At 42.2% G+C, this 27,029-nt stretch overlaps 1 protein-coding gene across 8 annotated transcripts in view; it reads left to right on the top strand.

The window, feature by feature from the left end:
* IL1RAPL2 (interleukin 1 receptor accessory protein like 2) overlaps positions 1-27,029 on the top strand; it is a 400,648-nt gene that overhangs the window by 352,655 nt on the left and 20,964 nt on the right. For all 8 annotated transcript variants that reach the window (XM_032123852.1, XM_032123851.1, XM_032123853.1 and 5 more), the window contains 2 exons: positions 18,150-18,279; positions 25,724-25,869. In XM_032123852.1, coding sequence (XP_031979743.1) covers positions 18,150-18,279; positions 25,724-25,869 — 276 coding nt within the window. The remainder of the gene's footprint in view (positions 1-18,149; positions 18,280-25,723; positions 25,870-27,029) is intronic.

The raw sequence follows: 27,029 nt of genomic DNA, 5'->3' as shown, positions 1-27,029 counted from the left end.
CATCATAAGGTCACCCCAAGACACTGAGCATTATCCTTGGTTCAATCCTTGTTCTCTATCCATTATGTAATTTCACAGACTGTAGCTGCCTTTCACATTTTACACCTCAATGTGTGGTAAATTTGGGTCAGTGTCTCACAAAGCACAGCAGTAACAGGGTTGCTCTATCTGCAGTTGTTCAAGGAAATAAGAAAGGCCACATGCAATACCAGTGAGTGTCCTTCCACTGCTGACATGGGGAATACACAGAATACCCCAGTGTTGACACAAATAAAGGTCAAATTTGTGTTTTCTTGCAAAATACAAGGTGAATAAATAAAAAAAATCACTGTTTTTCCAAAATTGTAACCTGCGGTATCGTGCCTAGCACTCTGATCTGGGAAATGCATGTTTTGGAAGGTAATCTTCAAATCTTCTGAAGCATGTAGCATCTACTTTGCGAGTATTAGCAGCAGTGAGATTTTTCTCATATAAATTTATCCTTTCTTTTTAAATAAAATTCTGCAAGGCATCATTTAAAGGATTGAGGGATTTGCTAGCTAAATCTATTAACTGTGTACTGCTCTAGGATAAAAGTGTGAGTTTACTTGGGACAAGAAGTAAGGAATGGTGCATTGTTCTGCAAGACTAGGACAGAAGTATAAGACCAGGTCCTCTGAGGCTGGACGTCTTGCTCTAAGGAGAAATTGCATTTCACAGAGTAGGTGGATGTTCCTTAGGAAAGATAGTAGTTGCAAAACCTCCCACAATGCAGCCAAGCATGCTTTTCCTCACTGCCTCTTAAAGCAGATGCTAGAAGCAGTCCGTGGTACAATGGAACCAGGCAATTGCTTCTCTTTGAAGCAAAGCCCATCGCTTTCCCCTTCTTTGCTCTCCTGCATGGATGAGTGGTAAGGAGCAGCCTTCTGGCTGTAAAAAACATCAGGTAGAGACTCTGTCCCAAAAGAAAACCTGCTTGCTTTTGTCTTCCTTCTCTGTCCCATAGCTAAATGGCTGTAGACATGAACCAGGTGTTGTGTGCTTTGGTGCTGTCATAAGTGCCCTCAAACACAGGCCATGTCTGTAGACTGACATCCTAAGATGCCATTTTTAACACACTAAAATTTTAAATACTAGCAATCAGAACAAAATGGAGTTTTGGCTACCAACCCTCAATCCAAAGAGGCAGCGGCCTGATTTGGTCTGCCTGAGTCAGGACTGAGATTCCAAATCCCAGCACTAGTCACTGCCTTTTAAAATTTAAGCATCACTTGTACTGACAAATTGCTTTCTAAAGTGAAAACCTGGTATGAGAATAGCTTGCTGGAGTTTCAGTAGGAACAGAGGAATTGTAACAGAGGATTGAGGGGATGATTCACGTCTCCTAATTATTGCTTATTGTAAAACATATCTTGGGCTCTTGGCAGAGTGTGGAGGTGCACCTGTAGGCAAGCCTGAGGAAGATCCTGGGGCCAGAACCACACTTTTATGCTGTTCGGAGGCGGGGGGGGGGGGGGGCTCAGGTTGGCATCTGCCCCAGTGCTTTTCCTCTCTTTGGGAACAGATAGTTCAGTGTAACAAACTCTGGAGAAAATGAAGAATAGCAGCAGCAGGTGAGTCTGTGCTTCTGCAAAGCAGCAGATTCAGGTGTTGAACCTAAAGAACCTGGCCAGCCCTGGGAGAGTGGTTTACATGGTTAATTTTCTCTTTTTTGTGCTACTGATTTTTCTTTCCATGTGTTTGAAACTGGGAACACTTTGTTCAACATTAGTAGCCAATGGCAATAAGCTGTAGAGATGAGACTGCAGAGATATAGGGCAGGGGGAAAGAAGAGGTGTGAGAAATTGAAATGACAAGGTTGTGTTGGTGATTAGTGATGTGGAGAAAGGACATTTTTACCTGGTGTGCTTTGATGAGTAGTTAGAAGAGGAGACTGTAGTAGGCAGGAAAATCTTTAGAGGCTGAGGTCGAACGTCTGGAGCACATCTGGTGCAAAACAAAAGAAAACTGAGTAATTTCTGTTTTAAATGAGTCTCGTTGGGAGATTTTTATTATTCTCTTTTTCAAGTTGGAGACATCTGAGCATATTTTCATTTGGGAGGGACCCAATATCAACTGCTGACTACATGTCTGTGTGCATGGGAAGTAAGCTACTAATATGACTCACAGTGGTTGCATCTGTCACCTGTGATCACAGCAGGTCTCACTACTCAGGTTTTTATGTGAAATTGAATTCACTGAAAGTGTGATCATATTTTTGAGATCTTACCATTCAAAGTCTGTTTGCAAACAAAAGCTTTATTGTGTGAACTGTCCTCATAAGGCTTCTCTTCCTTTCTGTTCAGCTGTGGTCCCAAAGTGCAAACTGTGTATTTTTCTGCTTGGGAGTAAAGATATATTTTCATTTTAGTAAGAGAATACTTTGCCATCACTGAAAAACTTTTCTAGAAATTTAGCATCTTAAAATGAAAATATTATGGGGCTGTGGGGGAGTTAAGGTACTTCTGATTGACGTAAAATGAGTCACATCATGCTCTGGAATGACTTACAGTATCCTTGTACTTCTGGTGTTTCTCTCAGTACCCCAGCTCAGATTTCATAGGTTGAGAGAAGTATTGGAACAGCTGTGCAAAAAATCTCCTTGCCTTTATACAGGGATAGATGAGGAGAAGAGACGGAGGGAGAGAGTCTGAGGATGGATGGATGGATGGATGGATGGATGGATGGATGGATACACACCACCAGGTGTCTGTAGTCCCTGATGCAGCCCACCAGCCCCTGGCAAAGCTGCTAGCCCAGCAGATGAGTCCTGCTTATACTCTGCCGGACACTCAGGTTTCCCAGCCCTATGAACCAAGCTGGCTCACACTAAAAGCAAGTGGCCATCAGGGTGGTGACTTGTTACCTGTGAAGTGCCTCAGGCTGGCCAGGAATGGAGGAAGGAAAAGCACAGTCAAAAGCCGGGCAAGCAGCAGCATTCTGTTATACAATTCACACACCTTTGATTGCTTTTGGGTTTGAGGTTTCATAAACCTTGTCTTCATGTTGTCCAAAGTGAAATGTCTTTCTGTGAAACAAACTTTCCCCAGGCACTGGTGAGGCTCAGGGGCTCAGATTTGGTGGAAGTGCTACTCAGGCTTTGCGTTTGCTGTCTGCACAGTCGTGCATGTCAGCCTGGCTTTCACTTCATTTCCATGTGAGCAAGCAAAGAGTACCATCACAGAGGCTCTGAGCAGCTTGCAGATGACTTCACATGACAAAAGCAAAGTGCAGGGTCCCAGCAATCACTACCTCCCATAACTGCCTGTCACGTCTCCTCTCTTTTGCATCTAAAGCCAATCAAAAAATAGGGCAGGCAGTGTTAGGGGGCAAGGCTGCTTGGGACCCCTTCTCCTGGTGGGGCAGGCCTACTTCAGCAGTGGTTGTGCACAGAAGGGCTGAGGTTCCCTTAACCCATTAAGAAAAGACATGTTAGCTCTAGTGCCTGCCCAGCATGGTGGCAGCACAGGTGGCCCAGGGTCCATGGGCTGTGAAGAGGGGAGGCAGGGGATGGTGGCTGGACCACCAAGGACCATCCACTACACCATGCTCCAAGCATGTGGGCAGCAGGGACAAGCAGGCTGCTGCCATGGCATGGCTAATCCTGCCAGGCAGCAATGATGGGGTTCCCCTGGCTGTGTCTTCCCTTGCAAGCCCAGCTCAGACCAAATTCACTGCCAGTCATGTGTTTGCTGTTTCACTGGCATGTGGGGCAGACTTTCCTTCCTTTTCAAAGGTGACAGCAGCTGAAGAGCAACCGTTGCCTGCCAGCCTCTCTGGGGAAGTGTGACCTTCATTAGTACTACCCCTTGCACTGTTGAAACTGAGCTTGAGACGATTTTGGTGAAGCACAGGCAAGGACCTCCACTGTGGCAGCCTTGGGAATGGCAATGCTGCTTTCAGGCAGGGCAGGCATAGTACAAGGGTGACTGCAAGGAGCCCTCCTGAGATTTAGGGAGGCCACAAACTGTCCCTTTTATTCTTGCAGTTGGGTGTTTCACTAATCACTGCTCAGGGTTATGAAAGGTAGCTGAGTTCTACCTTTCTATGGGTAGGGTCAAGAGCTCTCAGAGAAGGTCAACAGCTCTCAGAGAAGGTTAACAGTTTGAGCAGAAAATTTGTAGGGATCAGTAAATCTAATAAGGCTGAAAAACTAGTGCTACAGGAGTCAATATAACAAGTAATTAATGTATTTTCTGTCTGTTGGGAAAATGAGAAACATTCCGCAACTGACTGGAAAAGAAAGGAAAACCCTCAATTTGTTTGCAAACAGACCTGTGTTTCTGTGAGGAGCTGACTTAAAGAGAGTTTCATTAGGGGGACTGAAGCAGAGTGGGAGTGCCTGTGTAGCTAATTTGTTTGATGCTTGGGAATAGTGAGGGTTGTTGGGTCTGTTTGCCTGATAACTACCCAAGGGATCCTGGTTTTCAAAGTACAGTGTTCTGCAGGGGTCTGTGTTCATTCTCTGGGCCGGACTGTCAGCTTATCCTTAGTGGGAAATGGGAAATGACACAGGTATAGATAGCACAGAGCACAAATCTGTCCTAACCTTCCCAAAGGAGTGCTGCTTCCAGGCTCTTGCCCGATACCTGCACAACTCAGCGGAGGGATCATTGATGAGAAATACTGGACTGAAATGGAGCAGCTGTAGCATATAAGGCAAATATTAAGAGGCTTTCAGTGAAATGTCAAAGTACACAAACCATACCCAAGAAAAGAAGTTTTCTATCCATTCCTGAGTCAACACAGATGGAGTACTGGAGATTCAGGCTGTAGGAGGGCTGACTCTGGAGTTACGGACTGAGGGGAGGAGCATTCAGTCAAGATGATTCCTGACAAATGTCTTGTCTTTTTCTGAGCCCTAGCCCAAAGAAGAATGAATCAGCTAAGGAAATATGGTTTTGACAGAGAAATAAAAGAAATTAGCTCAGACATATTAGTTCTCAACAAGGCAGCACAAAAGACAATTATCCAAACAGAGAGAAAATTTTACCCAGCCTTTTCTGTCTCTAATACTCAGCAGAGTCAGTAGAAGAAAACCTAGAGAAAAACCTCTCTGACTTCAAAAAGCAACAGCCGCTCAGGACAGCTATCAGCTCTTCACAGGTATCACCCTGCTCTGGGAACCCTCTGCCAATATTCCTCTGGGTGCTGGGATGAGAAATAACAGCAAAGCACTGCCATGTTCATGTCACCCTGTGCTGGAGAAATAGTCTTTTCTGAATTTGAAAATCCATTCTGGACTACAGCAGGTTTTTTTCTGTTGTATTTGTCTCTATTTTGTATTGCTACATGAGCTTTTAAGAACATACGTAACATCCCTTTAAAGATCCTTAAACAGTTGTCAGGACATTGGGGACAGGGTTTGCTTCAGCCTGTTGCAAGCTGCAGGCACAGCTTTATTGAGTGCTCTGGGGGGTAGCAAATGCACATCTCTAAAGGCCAGTCCTTTGCTCTCACTCCTGCCCATCTGTGTGCAATTAGACCATCACACTTCCAGACAATCACAATTACCTGGGTCCCTACTTCATTTTGACTGGTACCAGGAGCTTTCCCAGGGAAGAGAAGAGTAAGCCTGTAACCTTCTCTAGTTAATGCAAAGGTGAAGCCCATATAAAGGTTTCTGGCACTAGAACGAAAGCTCAAATAACAGTCTTGACACTGAAGTGGCCAATGTTTCACATTAGACCTTGCAGGGAGCAGCTTAATTTCCTTCTTGGCTCTAGCACAGCTAAGAAAAGAGATAAGCAATAAAGAAGAGCAAAGCTTTTCTCTCAGGAGGGTTTTTTTTAAGATCCTGCTCTGAGCTCCTAAGATATCCAAACACCACTGTGGGCAAGATGTGAGCGGGGGGGGGGGCATTCTGAAGCTCTAGGACTCTATAAAATCAAAGCTGCTTTCTGTGGGATCCAGCTTTGTGTGCAGAGTGCTCTGGCACAGCTGCTTCCAGATGCTGGAGTAAAGAACAGGCTTGAATTTTTACCTGGGCCAGACAGGAGGTCACTCAGGCTTTGCTGCTGTGCATAACAGGGCTGACAGCACTGTCCACATGGTAGGCAAAGGGCCCCTATTTCCTGATTCCCCTTTGGGTTTGAAGAGCAGATGGTATTTTTGAGATCAACCACGTAGGTTTACACTAAATTCTCAGGAGATTGCTCTGAATAAACATGTGCTTATAACAAGGCTTTCACAGATGGAAATTCACACTGAGTTCCCCACAGCAGGGTATATAGCTTCCCTCTTCTCAGTAGATCTCAGACTCAAATTCATAACATCTTCCTGCAAGTCTAGAGAAGACACGACAGGCCTCTCCCCAAGAGCTGCTAGGGGAATGCAGGTAGAGATGAAGGACATTTATTTATTTAATAGATTTTGGGGGTTTTATTCTTTCAAAAAAAGGTTTCTTAAACATGCATGTGCTTTGCATATCAGATTGAGGTCTAAGGATCTCTTGCTCTGAGCCCACTTTCATCTCACAGTATGACCTGTTAGTGCCATTTGCCATAGCCTTGGGGAATCCACAACCAAGTCGTGTGGCCACCTGGGAAATTGCAAGGCAATGGGACCACCTTCAGGTGAATTTGTGCTCCCCTCTCTCACAGTGTAGTCCCACAAGCACATGAGATGTGGACTTTGCTTTATCCCATGCTGGTGGCGAGTAGGACAAGCTGGTGCCATCCAGACAGGTCTGTATCTGTAGCTTGCCTTGGTTTCAGTTGCCCCCTCTCAAAGCAGAGCTGGCCCCTGCTCCTCTGATGCAGTGAGCCAAAGGCACTGTTATCATCCTTTTGCTGTGATCAGAAGGCCAGTGTTAGTCCTTGCAGAGACATCTTTCTTTCTTTGTTTATCCAGCAGAATTTTGCAGTTGTTGAGTGATTTCCCTGCTCAGTCTTGGAATTCCCACTTTTTTCTGCAAGCCAGTGGTATCTCATCACCATGAATTTAAAGACAATTCCCCTTTGCAGAAATTTCAGCTTGGGCCAGGGAAGTGGGGGGGGTTGGTTGATTGTTTGGTTTTTTTAATTTTTGGAGTGTTCTGAATTATTGTCAATCAGCAATATTGGGAATGGGAGTAAATTAGGTAGATACGGGGAAGTTGAAACCATGGATTTTGCCTTCACTGTGTGCAAAGATCCAGGGGGAAAAAAGGTGATGGGGCAGAATTTAGGAGTTCTGAGTTACAGACTTCATGGTTTGGCACTCACCTAGGGAAAAATGAGACTATTAGATTCCTGTGCAACTAAAATTAAATTTAATATGTGGTTAATGTGAATACCATCAGCTGAATGCAAGGCAAGAGGCTTAGGGTAAATCTGAGTCCTCACTGCTAGCAGGTTTAGGGCAATTAGTGCTTTGACTTCTGTAAATCACATCTGTTACAGAAAAAATAACGAGGTCCTTTTCAATTGCTGATGGGATAGATTGTGTCTCAAATTACTGAGCACAAGGAGATGTCACTATATCTCTTTAAAAAGAGGTAGTTTTAACTCTGAGAATTTGTCTGAATTTGTAACATTTGATTGTTGCATCCTTAAGTCCCTTTTGTAGGTCTCGTGTGTTGGTTAAAAAATTCTTAACCTAAGGTTTGGGGGAAAAAAGCTCCAAACACCAAAAACCAACCAAACAACCAGGAAAAAAATAATGTAAATCTGTGAGTTTTCTGTGCGATTGACATTTTTAAAAATACTGTCCATCTTAATGCTATTTGTTTGGGTTTTTATCATGACTTTTTTATTTTTAACAAAAAGGACTAAAAAAATGTGCCCTTTAATTTTTGCAAATTTTAAGAGATTGAACTTTCCTGTTAGTTCTTTATTGGACAACCGATGAACAATATTGATTCACTCAATAAGCAAAGTACAGGTTGTATTTATTGAACTGTTTTACTTTCCTACTCTCCCTGAATGTTATTTCTAAATTTAAATAAGTGATAAATGGGAATTATTTACTGGAGTTCGCTTGGAGAAAACATTGCTCTGTGGATATTGTTTTTATTTTTTAATCTTTTTTGTAAATATAGTCTTTCTTTAGAACTCACTGTTGCCCTTACTCAGCATGGCACTTAAATATGTGCTTAAATTTAATCAACAGGGAGCCTTCTCCCTATTCAGCAAAATGTATGGGCATTTACTGAGTTTTTAGCACATCAGTCAGTTGTAGATTCTTGTTTGGGTGATCTTGGTGGCTGTGTCCCTGGTGGTCCCATTGTGCAGGGAAGTAGGAACTTGCATCATCTTATCATGAGCCATGGCAAGTCCTGTCCCCTATGGATGAGAGGCCACCTGCACAACTGAGGCCAAGTGAGGTGACAGTTGTGGTTAATTCATTATCAGAGGTGATTGACATCGGTCTTTTCATCCCCCTGACCAGGACCCAGCACTGCATTTGATTTGTGTTAGGAAGGCTGGGAAATAAGAAGTTTGCAGCAGTTGCTGCCTTTTGTATCTGCACCCTTTTCTTAGCCCTCCCATCCCTTTCTCCTGCACTATCAGGACCATGGCAGCAGAGAGAGGAAAGGACTTGGCTAACATCAAAATACCTGCATCAAGGTGATACTCTGTTAACCGCACAAACTTTTCTGGCCCTACATGCCTGCTGCAGGGCACTACAGAGATATTAGTAAGCTGTTCAGGGAGAACTAGGCTTTTTATCAATATATTTTTACAAAATTGATGTCACAGTCCATTCAGACCTTCCAAATTTACAGAGCAACATACTCTATTATTTAAACTTTGTTTCGTAGGCTAATTAAGAAATACAATAAAGAAACATGACAAAAGGTCTCAATCCCCTTTTTGCCCAAATAAGTTTATTATGTAAATCCACTTATACAGAACTTACTACCCATTTGCACTGGCTAATTTGCAATGTCATGCACTTACCCTGCCTGACAGTGAGAGTGCTCATCATTCCTCCTCCATCAAGTTGTGGGTGTTCCCTGTATATTCATTGCAGGAAGTATGGAAGCGTCAGCAGTCTAGCTGCTCTTGGATCAGCTTCAAATGCTATTTGGGCAAACTGATGTTTTATACCCTCCAGCTTGGAGTTTTGGTCTATACCATTTCCGTAAGTTAATGGATTCTGAGGGAACTGCCAAACAAAGGATAGTGGCAAAACAGAGACAGCATTTTGAGGTGATAATAATACATGAGGTGATAATAATACGTGGTGGCCTCTGTCTGGCCACCTCTCCTGCTCTGTCGTTGACCTCATGGTGCTGATCCCACCATATATCAGGCCTTAGCATGAGCTGTGGTAGCCAAAATCCAAGCAGGAGTTGAGTGAACAGTCACAAACTATGAAAATACCCCAGGTGACTCTTTAGATTCAGGCATACAAAAGTGTCACTTTGTTATAAGGGCAGGGCATCAATAGCATGAAGCAAAAGCTTGCATTTGCTTTGTTCTTTCTCAGTGAAGAATTATGCATCCTATAGTCAATGTCTTAGGGGTGTTTATCATTTTTTTAAAAGTCAACACAGAAGCTGGAAGAGGTTTAGTGTGATTTCTTCAGTCTGCTGCTGCCTGCAGCTGGTTTCCTTGGCAACCTTGATTGTACCCACTGCCTCCTAAGTGGGGACTACCCAGATGTGTGGCTGGATACCCAGTACATACTCATGTGCATTCAGATTTTGGCCACATTGGTGGCAATAGTACTCAGTTAGGATGACCCCTCCATGTACTTTCTTCACTTTGAAGCCAGGTTACTCTCTAGAAAGAGATGCTAGATTTCATCCTCTTTTCTCTCCAAAAAGATCAAGAGGTACTTGCTCAGGAAACTGAAATGTAACACAAAAACATCCATAGAAAATTCAATTCAGGGTCAAGCTGGAGAGTTGGAAACTCCTGAAGCTGGCAAGAAGCAGCAATGTGAGGGATAGGATCCTCCTCCCCCTCGAGCCAGCAGATTAATGTGAGGAGACAGGAGCATCTCTTTGTGGTCCATCTCTTTGTAGCTCAAATAAACAGTTGGATGTTCCTCTTTCTCACCGTGGGACAGTAATCTAAGGAAGCAAGTGTTCCCTGAATAATTCCTGCTCTTCTCTCAGAGCAGTGGGAGAAATGATGGCTGTGATGGCATGAGGGCATGTGTTGTAACCGCTTGACTCTGCCTAGCAGGCTGCAGCTCCCTGTGAGTACAGCGAGGGTTACCTAGGGCCATGCGACCAGTCACATCCCGGAGTCCATTTCAGACAGCTCCTTGATCTGGCTCCAGCAGCTAGCAGCATTACAACACAGTGGTGATCAAAGAAGTAGAGAAGGGTCTCCCGTGAGGGTGGTAAGATGGCTTTATTCACATCTTGTCCGGGCACCCTCAGCGGCAAGAGAGAGAGACCTCGTGGTTTGGGTGTGGGGTGGTTTTGTCAGGGGCCCAGGGGCGGTCCCTGGGCGGGGTTGGGGTACAGGAACCAATAGGGAGAAACCGAGGGAGTGGCCAAGGCAAGGGCAGGGAACAGGGGGAACATGGCATCGCAGAATCAGGGGGTTAACAGGCTACCACATCTCACCCTTTTTTAGCATGCCTGGGCCAGAGAGAGGTGATTTGTTCCATCACACTGTCTGCTTAGTTCACCTTATTCTGGATATCACTGCTTTGCTGTGATTGGGCTGCCCCAGCCCTTGGAACCCCACCACCAAGGGGGCATTTTCCAGATACCTTCAGGGAATTTCTGTTAAATAATGTTTCTGTACCTCAAGATGCACAGAAATGAGATATTCAGAAGGACCTCAGCATTGAACACAAGTTAAAGCCAGCACAAGGCAGCTGTCAAGCTGCTTCTGGAAATCCCACTAAGCATCTGTCTTCATTGTAAGTGAGCAACTGAAAAGCTAAAATCCTTGACTTTCAGTTACACCTCTGCTCTCAATGACTAAGATTTTAAATTCTGACCCCAAAGCAGGTCTGAAAATGGGATAAATGATTTTACAGGATTTAGTTGAGGTTAACTTTTTTGGGGGGCAAGGGGAAGAGGTAGCAGTTGCAATGTTTTTCTGGATTTTTTTTTTCTTTTTTTTTTAAACTTCTCCAGGTGATTTTGCTTTGATTGATTCATTTTTGGAACATCTGATAAATTTTTATCAGCAACATTTCAGCCTTGTGTGTGTTTCTTGGTTTTGTTTTTCTCTCTTTGTGGGAGCTACAGTCAATAGCCAAGTCTACAAGCAGCTCTTGCAGTGGCTCGTGATTTTGTGATTTAAATTAGCAATGGTTGGGGCTGTATGGAATTACAGCAAATGCGTTGACTTGTGATCTTGGCAACAAACTGTCTAGAGGCTTAGTTGCTTTGTTTCATGCTTGGAGTTTTGCTGCTTGCTGTTGGTGTTATTTTTATCCTACTTTTTATATATGCTATTTGCTCACTTGAGTGAGACAGAAAAGCACAAATATCTCATGGCTGTGTGTTTTGTGATGTCTCAGGGCATAAGAAAAAAGAGCAGAGCAAGAAAGAAAGTTAAAATTAAGATCGTAAACTACAGAGGACAAAAAAAAGACCTAAAGAGCTCTTGCATTTTTCTTGTCAAAGTTTTTGCCAGTCTCTTTTTTTTTATTGACAGAGACTTGCCTTCGTCAAAAAGTTCTTATATGAGTGAAGAGCCAACTTACTCTAAGTTATGTACTACTGCCATTTATTTTTCCTATACATCATTACAGCTGCCAGAATATTACTGTAGTGGCTGCATGTGCAGCTCATAGCACAGGGCCTTGCTTAGGGGAAGAGCACCTCCTTTAGTCTGCTTATTTTAGAAACTTGGAGCCTAAATCTAATAAAATATATATATTATATGGGTGTGCTTTCAAATGCTCTTAAACTGTTATGAAATTAATGTCTGGAGGCTAGTTAGGTTTGATTTCACTATTAATTTATCTTATTAAGGCAATTATTATCACTATCCAAAGCAAGTTTCTTAATTTTCTTTAAAATGTTTTCAGTTCATTAATTCCTGGCTGAGCTTTAATTATGCAGATGTTTGGAAGGCTCATATCCAGTTGTGAATCTACTGGCTACTGGAATAGAATTTTGAAATATTGTAGGATTTTCTGTAATTATGGGTTTTTTGATGAGGGAAAATAATTTGGTTTGAGTATGTTTTATTTTCATTGAATCCAGTAATTCTCAAACTAGTCACTGAGCTTCAGGAGACTTTTACCTAAATGGGATAACATGGTTTAGCACACAGCTAGGCCTGTATTCTGTAGAATATCCAGGTAAAAGAGGAGGGAAGAGAAGCCCAGGTACAGTAATTAGCACTGTCTTTATTAATCTTGTTGAACGAAACAAAACATGGAACTTCTGATCCAGTGATGCTGGGATATGGTATGGGGAAAATAAGGGATAATTTATCTGTGGGTTTTGTGGAGGTTTGCCTAAATTCAGTAGTGGATAAATCTGTGAAGAATTTCAGTGCCACCTAAGCAGATGAGAGGAACAGAGGCTGAAGCCCCTGATGCATGAGTGGTACTGCAGGTCTGTATTGAGAGGGAACTGGGAAACAGGTAATCAGCTGAGCTGGATGACACAAGCAAAGCCCAAGCACAGCCTCAGCTGCCCTGCCAAATACTCCTGACTACTCTAGGACACTGGTGAGCAGAGGTTTAGTGCTTAGCAGCTCAGCCACAGGGCTGGGCTCCGATTGCAAGAGTGACCTTGAGTGGGTACCATTTGCTGCTGTGGCCACCCTCACAATCCCAGCATCTCATCCTGGTGCCCAGTGTCAGCCAGCCAAGCTAGGGCCATGGTTTGGGCTGGCCTGCACCCCCTCCATGCATGCTGCTGGCTTTGCTGTCACTGCTCAGCACGGGAGAGCAGCTCAGAGGATGTCCTTGCAAGGCACAATTGACATTCTCTGCTAATTGGATAGAAGCTACCACACACAGAGATTGTTTTTCATGAGTCAAGGTCTGTGTTGCCTCTGGCATTTGTTTTGTGAATAAATTGTGGGCATAAGCTCTGTCTCCCATATCTTCTTATCCAGGATGTCCTTCTGAAAGAAAAGGAAATGTGTTCTTTACTTCAGGGTTGTATACAAACCAGCCTGCCTTGCCAGGGGAATTTAAATTACTCTGCTGCTCTTTGGCCACTTTCTAGCACTTGTAAAGCACATTAGAACAATAATGTTCTTGTCAGTGACATGGTGACCTCGCAGCCTGGAAAGTCAGCTTCGGTTCTACAGACAGCCTGCAGAATACACTTACTGAGAAGTGATAAGTAACCCGCCTTTCTTGTCCTCTGTCTCAGCAAATGAAGGAAACAAAGCCCATGAAGTGCCTGCAAAACATCTGCATATGTCGAGTGGGAAGCTGTTCCTTTGGTAGCACTCATAGTTCTCTCCTAGTCTTACAGGGAAAGAGACACAAGCACCATTATCAGAGAGGAGCTACAAGATGCATGTACATCGATAAGAGGGACTTGGAGTGATGGAATGACTTTTTGATGGCAGCACTGCACACTCATCTTCCCTTCCATGTGTATGCAGCACCCAGCCCTGCAGTAGATGAAAGCAGTGATACTGCAGTGGATTAGCACCCCATTGGAGTGGAAGATGTAAATCCAGCTAGCAACGTGTGCAGGACTGACCTTTGGTATTTCTTAGTACAAAAGGAGGCCTTTGGCACTTTCAGTCAGTTCTGCCACTAGCTGGGAAGGCTCATCTACTTCAGTTCAGGCTTGTTGAGAGCAGTGTTTTATCTGGCACAAAAATGCAAAAGAAAAGGAAAAACAATCCATGTTTCAAGCCATCGGAAAAAACATAGCACCCAGGGATTCACAGATGACTTTGGCTGCTTGATGGGGGTGCTCTGAGATGATGTGCTCCATGAGTGAAGGTATGGTTTGCTGGAAGCACATTCTGTGATGTGGGCTTCAAAGCCACAAAATATACCTGCCTGTGCAAAACAAGTGAAAAAGAGCAAACTATCAATCTGCATTTAAAAAAAAAAAAAAAATCCCAAAAAATGCCTTGGCATAAGCCAGATGTGAAGAGCCTTTGTCTTCCATGCTGGTCAGTCATCCAGCCTTGGCATTTAAGTTTTTAAAAGACAGAAACAACTTTTAGGTATTTTAAGCTTCATTTACTTTATGCTTGGAGCATGTGTCATTCAAGAGAAACTGTGCTGCAGAATTTGTTATTCTCTGTCAAAGCACATTGGCCTTGCATTAAGCACATTCCGAACCATTCCTGACTAAATTCTTTTGCAGACCCTTTTTCCATCATTAGCCAATACTCCTACCACCATCAGGCAGCTCTTTTGCTTGAGTAATTGCATTTCTGTGGAATTCTCTTTGTCAGAAAAAAAAAGCTGCTTGAATGTATGGTAGAGTTCATGCAGATTTATTGTGGAAATGGACAGGTGAAAATTGTACATTAAGATTTAGCAATAAAATTTTTTACTTCCAGTGGTTGTGTCTTATCAGCTGGGAGTTTGCAACAAGCCTGTCTGACTGACAGGGAGAAAAGCTAAAGTAGAGACTTCTGCCGAACCTGGTGCTTAACTGTATCAAGGAGACCCCAGCAAAGCAGAAGACTCAGTGATGTCTGCAAACAAGTTTTTCTACTTTCTTTCCTTGTTTCTTCAAACGCTCCCTTAAGTGTTTATTCTTTAGAAATTCACTAATAATTTTCTCTGTTCTTCAGCAAAGTATTTTATTAAGTAAAAAGGCATCTGAAATGTCTATCAGATCTAAACAGAATCCATCTGTAAATGGAAAACTTTTAGGATACTATTCATTCTAGGAATTTTGATGTTGTTCATTAAATGATGCAAGGGGAATATTTCTTAATAAGACCAGTTAGTAGTGGAACTACTGAAGGTCATGCAGAATAGCAGTAATGATGTGCGAAAGTTTGGGCCTTACACAAGATGAATTGTTGGAGTTATAAATTACCTACTAGTTCCTTCTGCCTGGAACTGTGGCTCAGTGTAATATTGCATGGCTTGAAGCCAGCCCTAAAACCAGGACCTGCAAAAGGGTACTTTCCATGCTCAGTGCCTGTTTCTCCACATATTCAAGGATGCATTTAGGGACCACAGAATTCAGCCTCATTTTTAGTATTGTGGTATTTGGGGGGCAATGTAGTGAAACAAGCCATGTTCCTTTTTGAATGGGAATTGGTTAAAGTTCCTGAAAACCAGTAGTAACAGCTTGCTGCTGTAGCTGTGTGGTAATACAGCAGCAGAAGAGAAATTACTCTTACTTTCCATATGGAGGCTGATTTGTGGAGGTGAAGCAAGGAAGTTCTGCAAGGAAGTCAGTGTTACCTTTCTGATGGTGTCCCACTTCCAGAGTCAAAAGGAGTGATGAGAGATATAAACCAGAAGCTATTTCAGACAGCTATAGAAGAGTGAGATGTCCTTACCGTCTTGAGGAGTATCAGAACAGTGAGTGAGAATTTGAGTTTGGATGGGACCTTGAAGTCAAGGTCCAAGTTCTTTCCACTCCAGGACGGATCAGGTCAACCCAGACCTGACTCATTCTGCTACTGAGATAAAAATTAGTTGTTCCATGAGAAAAAGTGTTTTATGCCACCCTCTGCTCAGTGATGGGTTTGCAGGTGAGATGGACTATGGGGTGTGGTACCAAACTTTGAGCTGAGAATACAAACTCACTCCAGATTTTCCCATTCATGGTATTAGTTTATTTTGCTTGTTTCCCTGGTGGCAAAGCTAGGAAATAGATCTGCCCAGGCACATTCAGAGCATGCAGGTTGTCATGGTAAAGGCTCCTGATGCTTTATATTGGGTTTATTTATTACAGAAGCTGTCTACCAACAGCTGGGGTTTTTAGGTTTTCCTATCTGTGTAGATAACTTATTTCTTCAAACCAGACATTATTACCTCTGGGTATTTACTCTGCATGTATAGAAATCTTAGTCTCACCTTGGAATATTTTCATTTATCAGGGCTTGTTTTTTAAGTAAAAATCTGCTGGTTTGAGGAAAAGCACACTGTGTAAGATATTTTGCCTGTTACACTTAACGTCCAGCCTGGTGTGCCAGGAAAAGAGCAAATACTGTCAGTGCTGATAGGCCTCGTCTATCCCTTTTCTTTTTCACATTGCTACAATGCCTTTTTCCATTAATATCAAGCATGGACTGAGCAGCCATATGTTAGGAATCACCAAATGGTATTTAAAAAGATGTGTATCGTGACTCCAAGACAAACAGCACAAATGACGTCACACCACACAGGCATTCAGCATGTTGGGAAAAGGTAAGGTGGATACAGCCAGAGGCTCCAGTTCTCCCTTCTACTGTGGAGAACACACAGCACCTCGCAGGGCTGGGTGAGCTTGTAGTGGAATTAAATGTCTGCCTAGAAGTGTTTCTGACTCTTCATTAGTTAGTGAAGTTTGCAACTTTTTCTGATGGTCGTCAGTGTTGTGGGATGTGCAGATAACTGAATATCCACCCCTTCTTCTCTCTTGTGTGTCTGGTCTGGTTGTGTAATCTGCCAGCATCTCCATGTGTTCAGGGGCCAGCTGTGGTGCCAGAGTTCATCGTGAATATGGAGATAATGAAAGAGTCTGGAAAACATTTTCAGGATAAACATTTTCCATTTTTGTCTTTTTCTATTTGAGAAACAGAGACTCAAGTGCAGCCTTTAAATCTTTTCTTGTTGTATCCTAATGTTTCAAAAGGACTTGTAATTTTGGATCTTGACTTGGAAATAATTTAAAGGCGGCTGATTTTCCATGGCTGGGAGTGCTGTGCTTCCTGACTAATCAGGCTCTTTAGACATGTCTTAAATTGGGCACTGAAATAATAGATAGACAAGTGCAAGTAGTTGACTCAGGACAGCTCTATGTGGGTTTAGGCAAAGGCACTTTAACACACAGCTCTGATATGCTCTGAATGTGCACACAGCAAGTTATCACTCCTGGGCAGAAAAGAGGTGACTGATTATGGCACAGTAAATCAATCATGGGAAACCATTAGCCCATGTTCAACCAAGTGCCGTGCTCCAAATTATTAGCCCCTCCTTGAAAAGTGTAGGCCTGTTCTGTTTCAGCCAAGAGAGTCTCCTGCTGACACGGAGAATAATAAATAATAAAACATTTCTTTCGAATACAGTAAAACTCATTATTTAGGCTTTCCGTGCTTGATCAAGGCCCTGAAAGATTCAGCAGAAGTCTCCACTGGCATTAAATGAGGTCTGTTCTCCCATCTAAGTTGCTGACTCTACACCTGGTCCATAACCCGGAGCACCTATGTGAAGTAAAATAGGCAAAGAAAAGTGGGTGCAGTAGCTGTATGTGCATACGGAGGGAATGGGCATGGTTATTCTGCATTTCCTGACTTGTTGGAGGTTTTTCCGTTCTTTTTGGTTTTTGTTTGTTTTTGTCTTCTGCAGGCAGACAGCCATCTGTCCTGGCAGTGTAAGCACAGTCCTGGGCTATCTAGAACAGTTAAAAGTGTAGCCAAATGAAAACCCAGCTAAATGCTGAATTCTTGAAGAGAAAAGAAATTTGACTCATTTCCAAGTTTTATTTTCTCTCTTTTGGAAGTATCTTTGCAGAGGTGAAAGGAAGAGTTCTTTACTCTATTGCTTGAATAATGCTTTGAAGTTTGGTCCTTTGCCAAAAGCCTGTTGACAAGTAACATCAGTGTTGGTGCAGACTGGCATCCTGTATTTCTTGGGAATCTTTAAAAGCTCTCTGAGCAGCTCACCAAGACTTGATTAAGATCTGATTTTTATCTAAGTGAGGAAGAAATTATTTTTCCATCTTTTTTTATGGGTGGATAAGGAGCAGTCATTCAGTGATTTACCTGCCTTTTAGGGATAAATCTCTAGTCCTGGTAGAGATCCCAGGAGTCTGACAGGGAAGTCACCTTTTTCTTTTTAACAACCAGTCTGGTGTCACCTGATGTTGCCACTATTTCCATACCTTCTCATTGTTCATGTACTATTTTTCTCAGAAAAATTAAATTATGGATGACCTCAGAGTTTCATTTTACAGCTATTTCCTGTAGATGCAAATCAACATCACTCTTTTTCCTATGGTTTTCCTTCTTTTTTTTCCCCTCCAATTTTTCATAAGGAGGTTTATCTAAGGTGTTGATATTTCTTATAATAATTTTCTCACTAGTATCTATGACAAAGTCTCTAATCTTCTCTCTTCCTTTTGTCCTCAGGAAATCCACTGACTGTGGCCTGCAGAGCTTTCTTTGGATTCAGTGGAGAATCAGGCCCCATGATCTACTGGATGAAAGGGGAAAGATTCATAGAAGAATTAGAAGGTCACATTAGAGAAGGCGAAGTCAGGTACTTTTTGGTTTATTTGCTATTGAAAATACTGTATGTCCCACAAGCCTGTTGGGTTGACAAGTTTTTAATTGAAAGTGGAAATCGTTTTCTGTCTAAAGAGTGATGGATGACTTGGAGCCAGGGCTGTGTGAGTTGCTCCCTCTCCTTTGTAGCAAGTACACTCTAAAGACAGAGTAGCTTGTGTATATGCCTGAAAATCTGTTATCAAATTCCCCTGACGGTTGGTAGCTGAAGCATCCTGAGTGTTCCGAGGGTTGATTTTAGGCCCACGTGGGAATGGTGCTGTACACTGCAGCCATCCCGCGGACCCCGCCTTGGCAAGATGACATCTATTTCAGCACCACTGTTAATCTTGAAGACAAATGGTCTCCTGTCAAAGTCACCAGACTTTTTTTCTTCTCCTGAATGTGTTGTGTGTGTGTGATACAGCTCTTGGTGTGCCTTAACCAGAGCCTTCAAGAAGCAGCATTTGTTTCTCCAGGCTTAACATGTAAGGGAGAGAAAGGAGTGGCTGTGTCCAATATCCAACTTGTGCTTGGCTTTTTCCCAGGTGCTGGTTATCCCTTGATGTAAGTTGTAAAGAAAACACACTTGTATCCCTATGAACTTCCATGGAATTTGCACCTAACAGCACCTTATTCTCTTCCTTAATAATTACCTGATTATTGTTCTTTGAGCAAAGACTAAGTTGTGGTTATACTATGGACAAGGTGGTCCCAACTCCTATAGATACAATAAATATAGTTTATAAAGAAAGCCAAGGTCTTTTCACTTTCCAAGGCACATTTTTTTAATCTCGTGTCTGAGTTTTTTGTTTCTTGTAAAGGTGATTTTAGAGAGCAGGCAGAGAGAGATTCCTTTGCTTTATTACTTGATCAATAATTTGAAGTTCAGCCACTTAGCCACTAGTTATTAAGATATACTTAATTGCACACAGATTAAATTTATCTTATACTGCCATTGTACAGTCCTCTTTTGTGCTTCTGACCACAAAAAGCAATTATTGGAAACTTCTGCCATTGTAAGTAATCAGTACTTCATGACATTGTGTCCTCTCTGGTGTGTATATATATGAACAGGGTGATTTTGGTCATGTTGTCCCTCTGCATCAGGACAATTTGAGATTTGTATTTAAAGAGCACTCCAGCTTTAGCACAGTTCAAAACTTTTCCTTTATGTACATATATTAGTGAAACTGAGTTTGAAAAGGCTGTTACTTGTCCTTTGTTGTGCCATCTCATTACACATTAATGTTTCAAATTAATTTGTGACAACTTGCTTTTCCACTAAAGTGCTTTGACTCAGTTTGCAGACCCTTCACAATTCAGTGAATCTTCTCTTCAGCAAAGCTCCTTATCACATACCTAATCTCCTGTAATCACTGTCAGCATTTAAAACAACATTTTTCAAAACCTACTGTATCATTACCAGCAGTGTCTCAGTCCACCCCTTTTTTTAATTTAGAAGTAGCTATGGCAACTGAAGTGGTTACTTTTTGCAAATGATTTTTTGCCAGTAACAGCTCTTGGTTTTGTGTCCCATTACAGGTGTGCTGCTTCAGGGGAACTAAGCAGCCCTAATTGTTCTGTCAGTGCCCTGAGGCAGCCCACACCCTCCACCCAGTTGTATTTATTGATGAATTTAAAAATTGTTATGTGTGTTTCAAATTTGATGAGCCATGGTGAACTTGCTGGTTAGATGCCTTTTTTCATCAGTTTGCTTCTCTGTGGTGTTATCAGGACATTTCATTTTGAGAAGCTAAGAGTAGTACAGAATTGTCACAACCAGACCAAGATACTCCATTGGCTGTTCCTTTGGTACATTTTAACTCTGCATCCCCTATCTTAAATTAGTTCACAAATTTAGTAGCACTCTGAATTTTTGGTGCTGTCCTTACCCTGGACTATGCCCATCGCTTGTGTTGCTGGATTTTCTGCATATGATGAGAGTTGAGGTTTGCAAATTAATGACGTGCAGGAGCACAAACCACCCATCCCCAGTGTGCATGGTTAGCACTCACAGTGGTGTCATGAAAGCACTAACATAAGGATGTGTGTAACCTGAGCATTCCTGTTCGAATCAAATCCATGAAACTGGGTTTTGGTAAGCACACTTTGCCAAGAGTAGTATTTGTGTAGCTCTGGGCTTCTCAGTCTTTATTAGACCTTTTTACAAAGCCTCATAATAAAAAGTAGCTCATCAGCATTGCAGGACTTGGAAGCAATGACCCCCTGTCTGAGCTGCCCCCTTGCTTTCCCTTGAATTAAGATCCCCAAGTGTTAGACATGTGTGGGAGGAAAGGAGAAAGAGACTTTGCTTGCCAGGTGGGTTTTTCACAGCAGTAATAAAAATGTCATGTAAATTGAACCAGAGTTATTAAAGAAGGAATCAGAGTCTTTAAGCCTGTCTGCAGAGTTGTCAGTTGTACCTAATTATCAAAAGAGCCCACAGCAAATTTCAACACCAGCTCTATGCCATGGCAAAGTATTTTCAGACATAAATATTGCTCTCTCAGCCACCTGTGAGTTGCTTCTTTTTCTTCTTCAGGCAACCCTGCAGAATAGTCATAATGCTTGTAATCTTGTAAAGTATGTTTGTCTGTGTTTTGTCTCTCTTGTCCATTTTTAAAGTAGAAATAGTTTAACTCATGCTAGAGGCATACAAAGAGGTGAATGGAGACATTTTGAATGGCAGCCTTACTTCTTCTGATTAATTTATCACCCACAGTAGTCAACAGATGGTTATGAAATGCTTAGACAAGATGAGGATGTTGTTTTCTATTAGGAGGGGGTGTTGGGGGCAAGAGGCAGAACTCCCATAGCTGCCTGGCTGATGTGCTGGGTACTTTTCAGAGAAGTATGGAAGCAACAGCCCTCTCCTGAAAAGCTTATACTACTCAAGGAGACAAATTCCGGGCAGAGAACAAGAAACACGGTGCAGGAATGCAAGAGGGAAGGTCACTGTTGTGCTGCCAGTTGAATGACTGCTTTGGAGAGGTACTTGCGTACACACAGATCTGTCCTTTCATCTACAGCCTGCTGTTAAGGAGTAGAAGGAAGGGAGCTGACTTCATAACCCTGTTCACAGTCCAGATCTTCAGCTTTATAAAGAATGAAAGTTTCCTTTTTGCTAAGTCCCAACTCTCCAACTCTCATGCAGGTTAGTAAAGGTTTGCAATTAATGCCTTAGTCTTGCAGAGAGACCCAGGAGAAGGTTTCTTATGGCCTTGTTATCTGTGATCATACAAATACTGAAAATTTTAGGAAAATAGGGTCTCAAAGTAAAAGTGTTTTAAATTCAGATTCAACTTAGTGCATACAGGCACTGGGAAAATATGACCAAGGACTTGGAAAATCCAAACCATTGGATAACTTTCAAAGAAAGCATTTCTATGCTGAAATGACACTTCCTTTTTTAAATTCATATTCTTACCTGAAAGTTATTCACTAGACAAAATGTTTTGTTTCAGATCAAATAAAATGCTTCAGCCTGAAGAAAGAGAAGGCACTGAGTGCTGTTTTTACATCACCCACCTTGTATTTTTCTCTTTCCATCCTGTTTGTTGTGAGTTGTCAAGCACCATTGATTTAGCTATGCATTAAATGTTATAATTACTCTTACAGTTTGTTCAGCAACCCAGAAAGAGTGAGTTATTATTTTCTCAAGATGTGGGAGCTGGCATGTGTTGACAATGATGCTGGTGAAATTTTCCCCATCTCAGATAGGGACAGAGCTTCATCTTCTGGATGTGTAGCAAATGCTGTTGCACCTTTAAGGTCTTACTTGTTGATAGTGTATTCCTTTTCTAACCCAAAAATATTGTGCTCCATGTTCTCTGAACCAATCACAACAATTAATTAATTAATGCAATTAACTAATGGTTGCATATGTATTAAAAAATTGCAGGTGACCAACTGTGCATTTCTGTGGCAATAATATAGGTGTAGAGTAATGGTTAAAAGAAAAAAGAAGAAAAACAAAAAAGTAGGAATGAAAGGTTTAACCCCACTAAGAGCTTTCTACACTTTGCTGCCAACATACTGCTTAAATGTTTGTCAGCGTTTTCATGATAGATCCCACTCTAAAGAGTTCCCTTGCTAAAAATTGCAATTGTAAGATATGTAGAAAACAATTCTCAGTCCAAATATATGGGATACTCTTTTTTCATAAAAGCTCCTCTTTAGCTGATCATGTATTATTTAAATTTAGGTAAAGGGTCAATTATTTTATCTTACATAAATGTAGTGTAGATATAGATAAAAATAACAGCTTCTTTTATCTTAATTGTAACCTGTCTTCATTTTTTTCTGTGTAAAATATCCTGATTACAGTTGTAGTGGTTTTGATTCAAAATATCCATTATTTACTTATTTTTCTTCTGTGAGATAAGAATTAGGAGAAAAGCAAAGCAGGCACAAACCTTAAACAGTTGTAGTACAATGAAAGAGCTTTATTACTAACAGAATTAAAAGTAAAGAGAAAACAACAAAACAAAATTAAAGTAAATTCCCCCCCCCCCCCCCTCCTTTCCAGCACTTCTCTCCTTTTATCCAGCTCACACAAGGGATAACAGAACATGGGATGTTAGTCAGTGTTGCAGTTCTTGAAAAGTCTTTCTCTTATGCTTAAGGAAGAAAAGGTTTTCCTTCAGTTGCACGTGGTTCCCAAACTGCTACCAATAGCAGACCCGCCCGGAAACAGTCTGCTGTGTGTAGAACATCTCTCCCATGAAGAATTTCACAGTTCTTTCATACTACAAAACATGGGCCATCACATGGGGTTATTCATCTTTTTAAGGATAAGTTATTTTGGCCTGCACACAGAGGCTTTTCTTCTCCACAAGTCTCTAACAGCCTCTTACTACTTCTGTATAGCCTGGCATAGGCACTCTTCACAAACTTCATAGGCACACGAGGATACTCCATCCCCCCATGTTCTTCAAATGGATTAAAGAGACAAACAGTTTGTGGTATTACAGTTTCTTACCACGGCATGCAAGAAGGTTTCTTTTAAGCTGCGCGCCAGAATCGCGGCACCGCCTCTTTTCTCCCGTCGCCATTTCCAGCTCCGTCCCACGGGACTCACTTCTCTTTCTCTCTGACTCTGAAGCCGCCATGTTGAAGAGTGTTCTTGTTCAGGCTTTACGGTGGGGAAAGCCTCGCTCCCTCTGTGCTGCTGGCTGCGTGGTGTCCTCTTCAGTTCAGCACGAAGTGTGCTGGCTGCAGACAGGAAGCTCTGCCGGCTCCCGCTGGCTCCGCCGGCTCCGCATGGAGAGGAGAGGGACCCGCCTGTCCCCAGAAGCCGCGCTGGATGGGTTTAGCTGTGGCAGTCCATGGCTGGTTTGAGCTGCCTGCGGCTCTGGGACAGTCCCCCCCAGCGACCCAGGGTCCGTGCCATGGTGCTGAGAAAGGGGGAAAGGGGCAGTGGCCCCGGCCCGGCCCAGCGGGGCCGGGAGGCTCGGAGCCCCCCCACCTTCCAGCAGGCGAGCTCCAACCAAAAAGGGGAAGTCCCGCCTTTCTGTGTGGTTTAAATATGTAAATTGTGAGAAGCGTAATTGGTCTTAAAGACTGTCCATCAACTCAGGGCCAACCCAACACAACAGTAAACAAGAAAACCTGAGCATTCACAGAGTGCTCCAGATTAGTTTCCCAGATATCGTCTCTGTTAATGATTATATTGTTCCTTGCAGCATGATTTGTAGACCAAAAGTTGTTGGGCATACTGTTTACCAGCAGAGAAGAGAGACTTTCCTGAGTCTTTATATAGATATAGCAGATTAATATGTTAAATGAGAATTGATTTATCTCACTCCCAGTGATTTAGGCTGAGTATGCAAATGGACCAGGCTTTCTGAAGAGGTTTTTTTCTGGCCAGAAATTATGCAAATACAACCTTTCTTCCACTATTTCACCACTTGGACTATGGACCAGAAAAAAAAAAAAAAAAAAGAAAAAAAAAAGAAAAAAGAAACATAACCAATGAGAGTGAATTTGAAAATAAAAAAGATGCAATCCAAGTTTCCAAATGCAACACACACCCATACACCCACACACGCCCTGTTTCTAAACTAATGTTTTTCCACTTGGTTTTTTACAAGTTATGCCGCCACAGTGAAAGAGGCTGAATTGTGGATGCTCTGGTGCCTCTTCTGAGTTACTGCAGAGATGTGTTTTATAGCAGTCAGGCTTGCATTTTTGATTGTCTAGTGCAATGCCCTCATACTTCTCTTTTGATTTGTTTTCAATTTGTTTGGAGTTCCATGGATGTCATGTGAAATCACGTGCATAAGGAAATGTGTGTACGCAAAATGACTTTGGTTTAAAATAGAGAAGCTTGGGGTTGGCCATTACTGACAAATGTGAAGGTCTCCAACAGCAGTTTCCATCCAGAGCAGGCAGCACTCTGATTCATTACTTCCTGCCCAATTTCCTCCCTTCAGTCTCTGGAGAAAATATTTCTTTTTTGATGAACCTGGGTTTTATTTATACCTTTACCTCACAGTGCTGTACACAGTCTTTTCAGAGAACAGACTCACTGAAGTACCACGTGCAGTGGTGAGTTCACAGGTGACTGTGAGGGCACCCCACATTTTCTGTTTACTCTCTTGTGCAGCATTACACAAACAGAATCAAATGAACCTGGAAGATTTTACTTGATGCTACATTTCCCTGTTCAAAGGAGCAGCAACTTTTTCTTGAGCAAGTGGTAAGCCTTTTGAGAGAATAGGGTATTGTATTTTTAGACGTAATGTCAGCAGCAGAAAACACTTGTATTTACTCTGCATTCTTTTTAATGTTCACATGAGAACAATGACATGAAAAGGCTGTACCTCTGGCCTGAAAGTCTGCTAGAACTTTTATTCCCTTTGTGGGGATTTTGCATGTCTCCTCTGTCCTCTCAAAGGAGCAGAGAGCTCTTGTTCTTGACACTGTTCCCTGTACATGGCAGGATCTAGCCCCAGAAAATAGAGGAAAATACCAGAGAGTAACACAGCTCCTTTTGTTGATTTTCCAGACTGAATTAAAATGTATCACAATACCCAGCTTTTAAATTGCCTTGTAGTTTGTTCACTGATGGCTTAGTAGCACATCCTGCTTTTGGAAAATGGATATTTGTCACTTCTTTTAAAAGAAGCATTGTTTTTAGCATTTAATTCTGATGGAGCCAATGTAAGGAAGCCACACATAACCATTGCACTCATGGCCACTCTTCCTGCACTTGGTTCAGCTCCTCACTAGACATGGCAGGAGAAAAAGCCTTTTGGTGGTCATGAAAAATGCCTCTGTGAAGCCTCTTTCAGGCAACGAGTCTCCTTTTAAGTCCTTCTCCAGGAGTGAAGGAGGCCAAGAAACACTGTCTTGTGCTGAAAAATCATAGTGCTTTTGGGAATCTGCCATCCGTGTTAATTCAGTTAAAGCAAAGACTGTATCCTTCCTTTCAGACTCCTCAGGGAACATCTTGGAGAAAAAGAAGTTGAGTTGACATTGATCTTCGATGCTGTAGAGGAGGCAGACCTGGATAACTACACGTGTCATGTGGAGAACAGAAATGGACGGAAACATGCCAGTGTTCTTCTGCGCAAAAAAGGTAATTCCCCCTTTTTACTTATCTGTGCTCTCACCAACCTCAGCAGCAATACATCAGTCAGAGGTCCTGCTGACCTCTCTTAGCCAGGCTGGACTTCTGTGTGCCTGCTTGGAGCTGACATGTGCTTGTGTACAGCTTCAGTTTACTATTTGTGGGAAAACAAAAATTATGAATTGTTCTTTGGTGTCTTGCGAATCAGTCTTGCAGGTGATGCACTTGCCTGGAATACAGTCACCCATAAGGCACCAGTATAATCAGAGAAAGTATTTTGGACTAAACAACCAATAAGAGTTGACTGACTAGGCCAGTTAAAATGTACATTTTTGTAGGACAGGTGCCCTGGCAGTGAGGTCAGATGTTCTCATGTTACTCCACTTCTGTCTTTGTGTTTTAAATTGAAAACTTTAAGCTGTCTCCATGCATTTTGATTTCTAATTGCATCAGGAATGAAAACATGCAATGGGAGCCACAAATCCATGGAGAATTACCCTATCATGGTTGTCTTACTTGATACTGTTCCTAAATGGGAAACACCACTACTGACAAATTATCTGTAGGATAATTTGTAGGAAACCATTTGGATTTGAATGTGCCAAATTAAATAGTGCTACTGTGCTCTGTGTTTGAAAAAGTCATTATTGAAGGAGTGTAACAGTATCTCATGGCAGTTCTTATGTTGTTTATTTAATCAGCTCTCCTATTCATAAGTAGGCTGACATTTAAATTGGATTCTGATCTCTCTGAGACACAGTGTATTGGGAAATACAAAAGCTGTAGGATAGTAATTGTTGGGAAAGCAAAGGAAGGTTCCACCCTTGGGACAAAGCTGTTATGTGAAACCACAGAACATCAGCACAGGAGATTGACTAAAGAGTTAATACATTGTCCAGATCTCTGCCATCATTCTTGGATATCAATTATTTTGCCAAAAGAGGAGAAGAAGAATTGTTTTCATGAGGCAAAACTGAAAGGGTAGTTCCAGTCCTTTGTGTGTTTTCACTGTGGCAAAGTTGGACAAAAGGAATGTTGATCTAGCAGATCATTCTACTATCTACTACAAACTTACATACAGGAGGGATCTGGATTGGCTGGATCCATGGGCTGAGGCCAGTTGTATGAGGTTCCACAAGGCCAAGTGCTTGGTCCTGCTCTTGGGTCAC

Source organism: Corvus moneduloides, chromosome 14 (assembly GCF_009650955.1).
Source record: "Corvus moneduloides isolate bCorMon1 chromosome 14, bCorMon1.pri, whole genome shotgun sequence".
Lineage (NCBI taxonomy): Eukaryota > Metazoa > Chordata > Aves > Passeriformes > Corvidae > Corvus > Corvus moneduloides.
The sequence above is the reverse complement of the archived record's forward strand: the minus strand, read 5'-3'. Positions and strand labels throughout refer to the sequence as shown.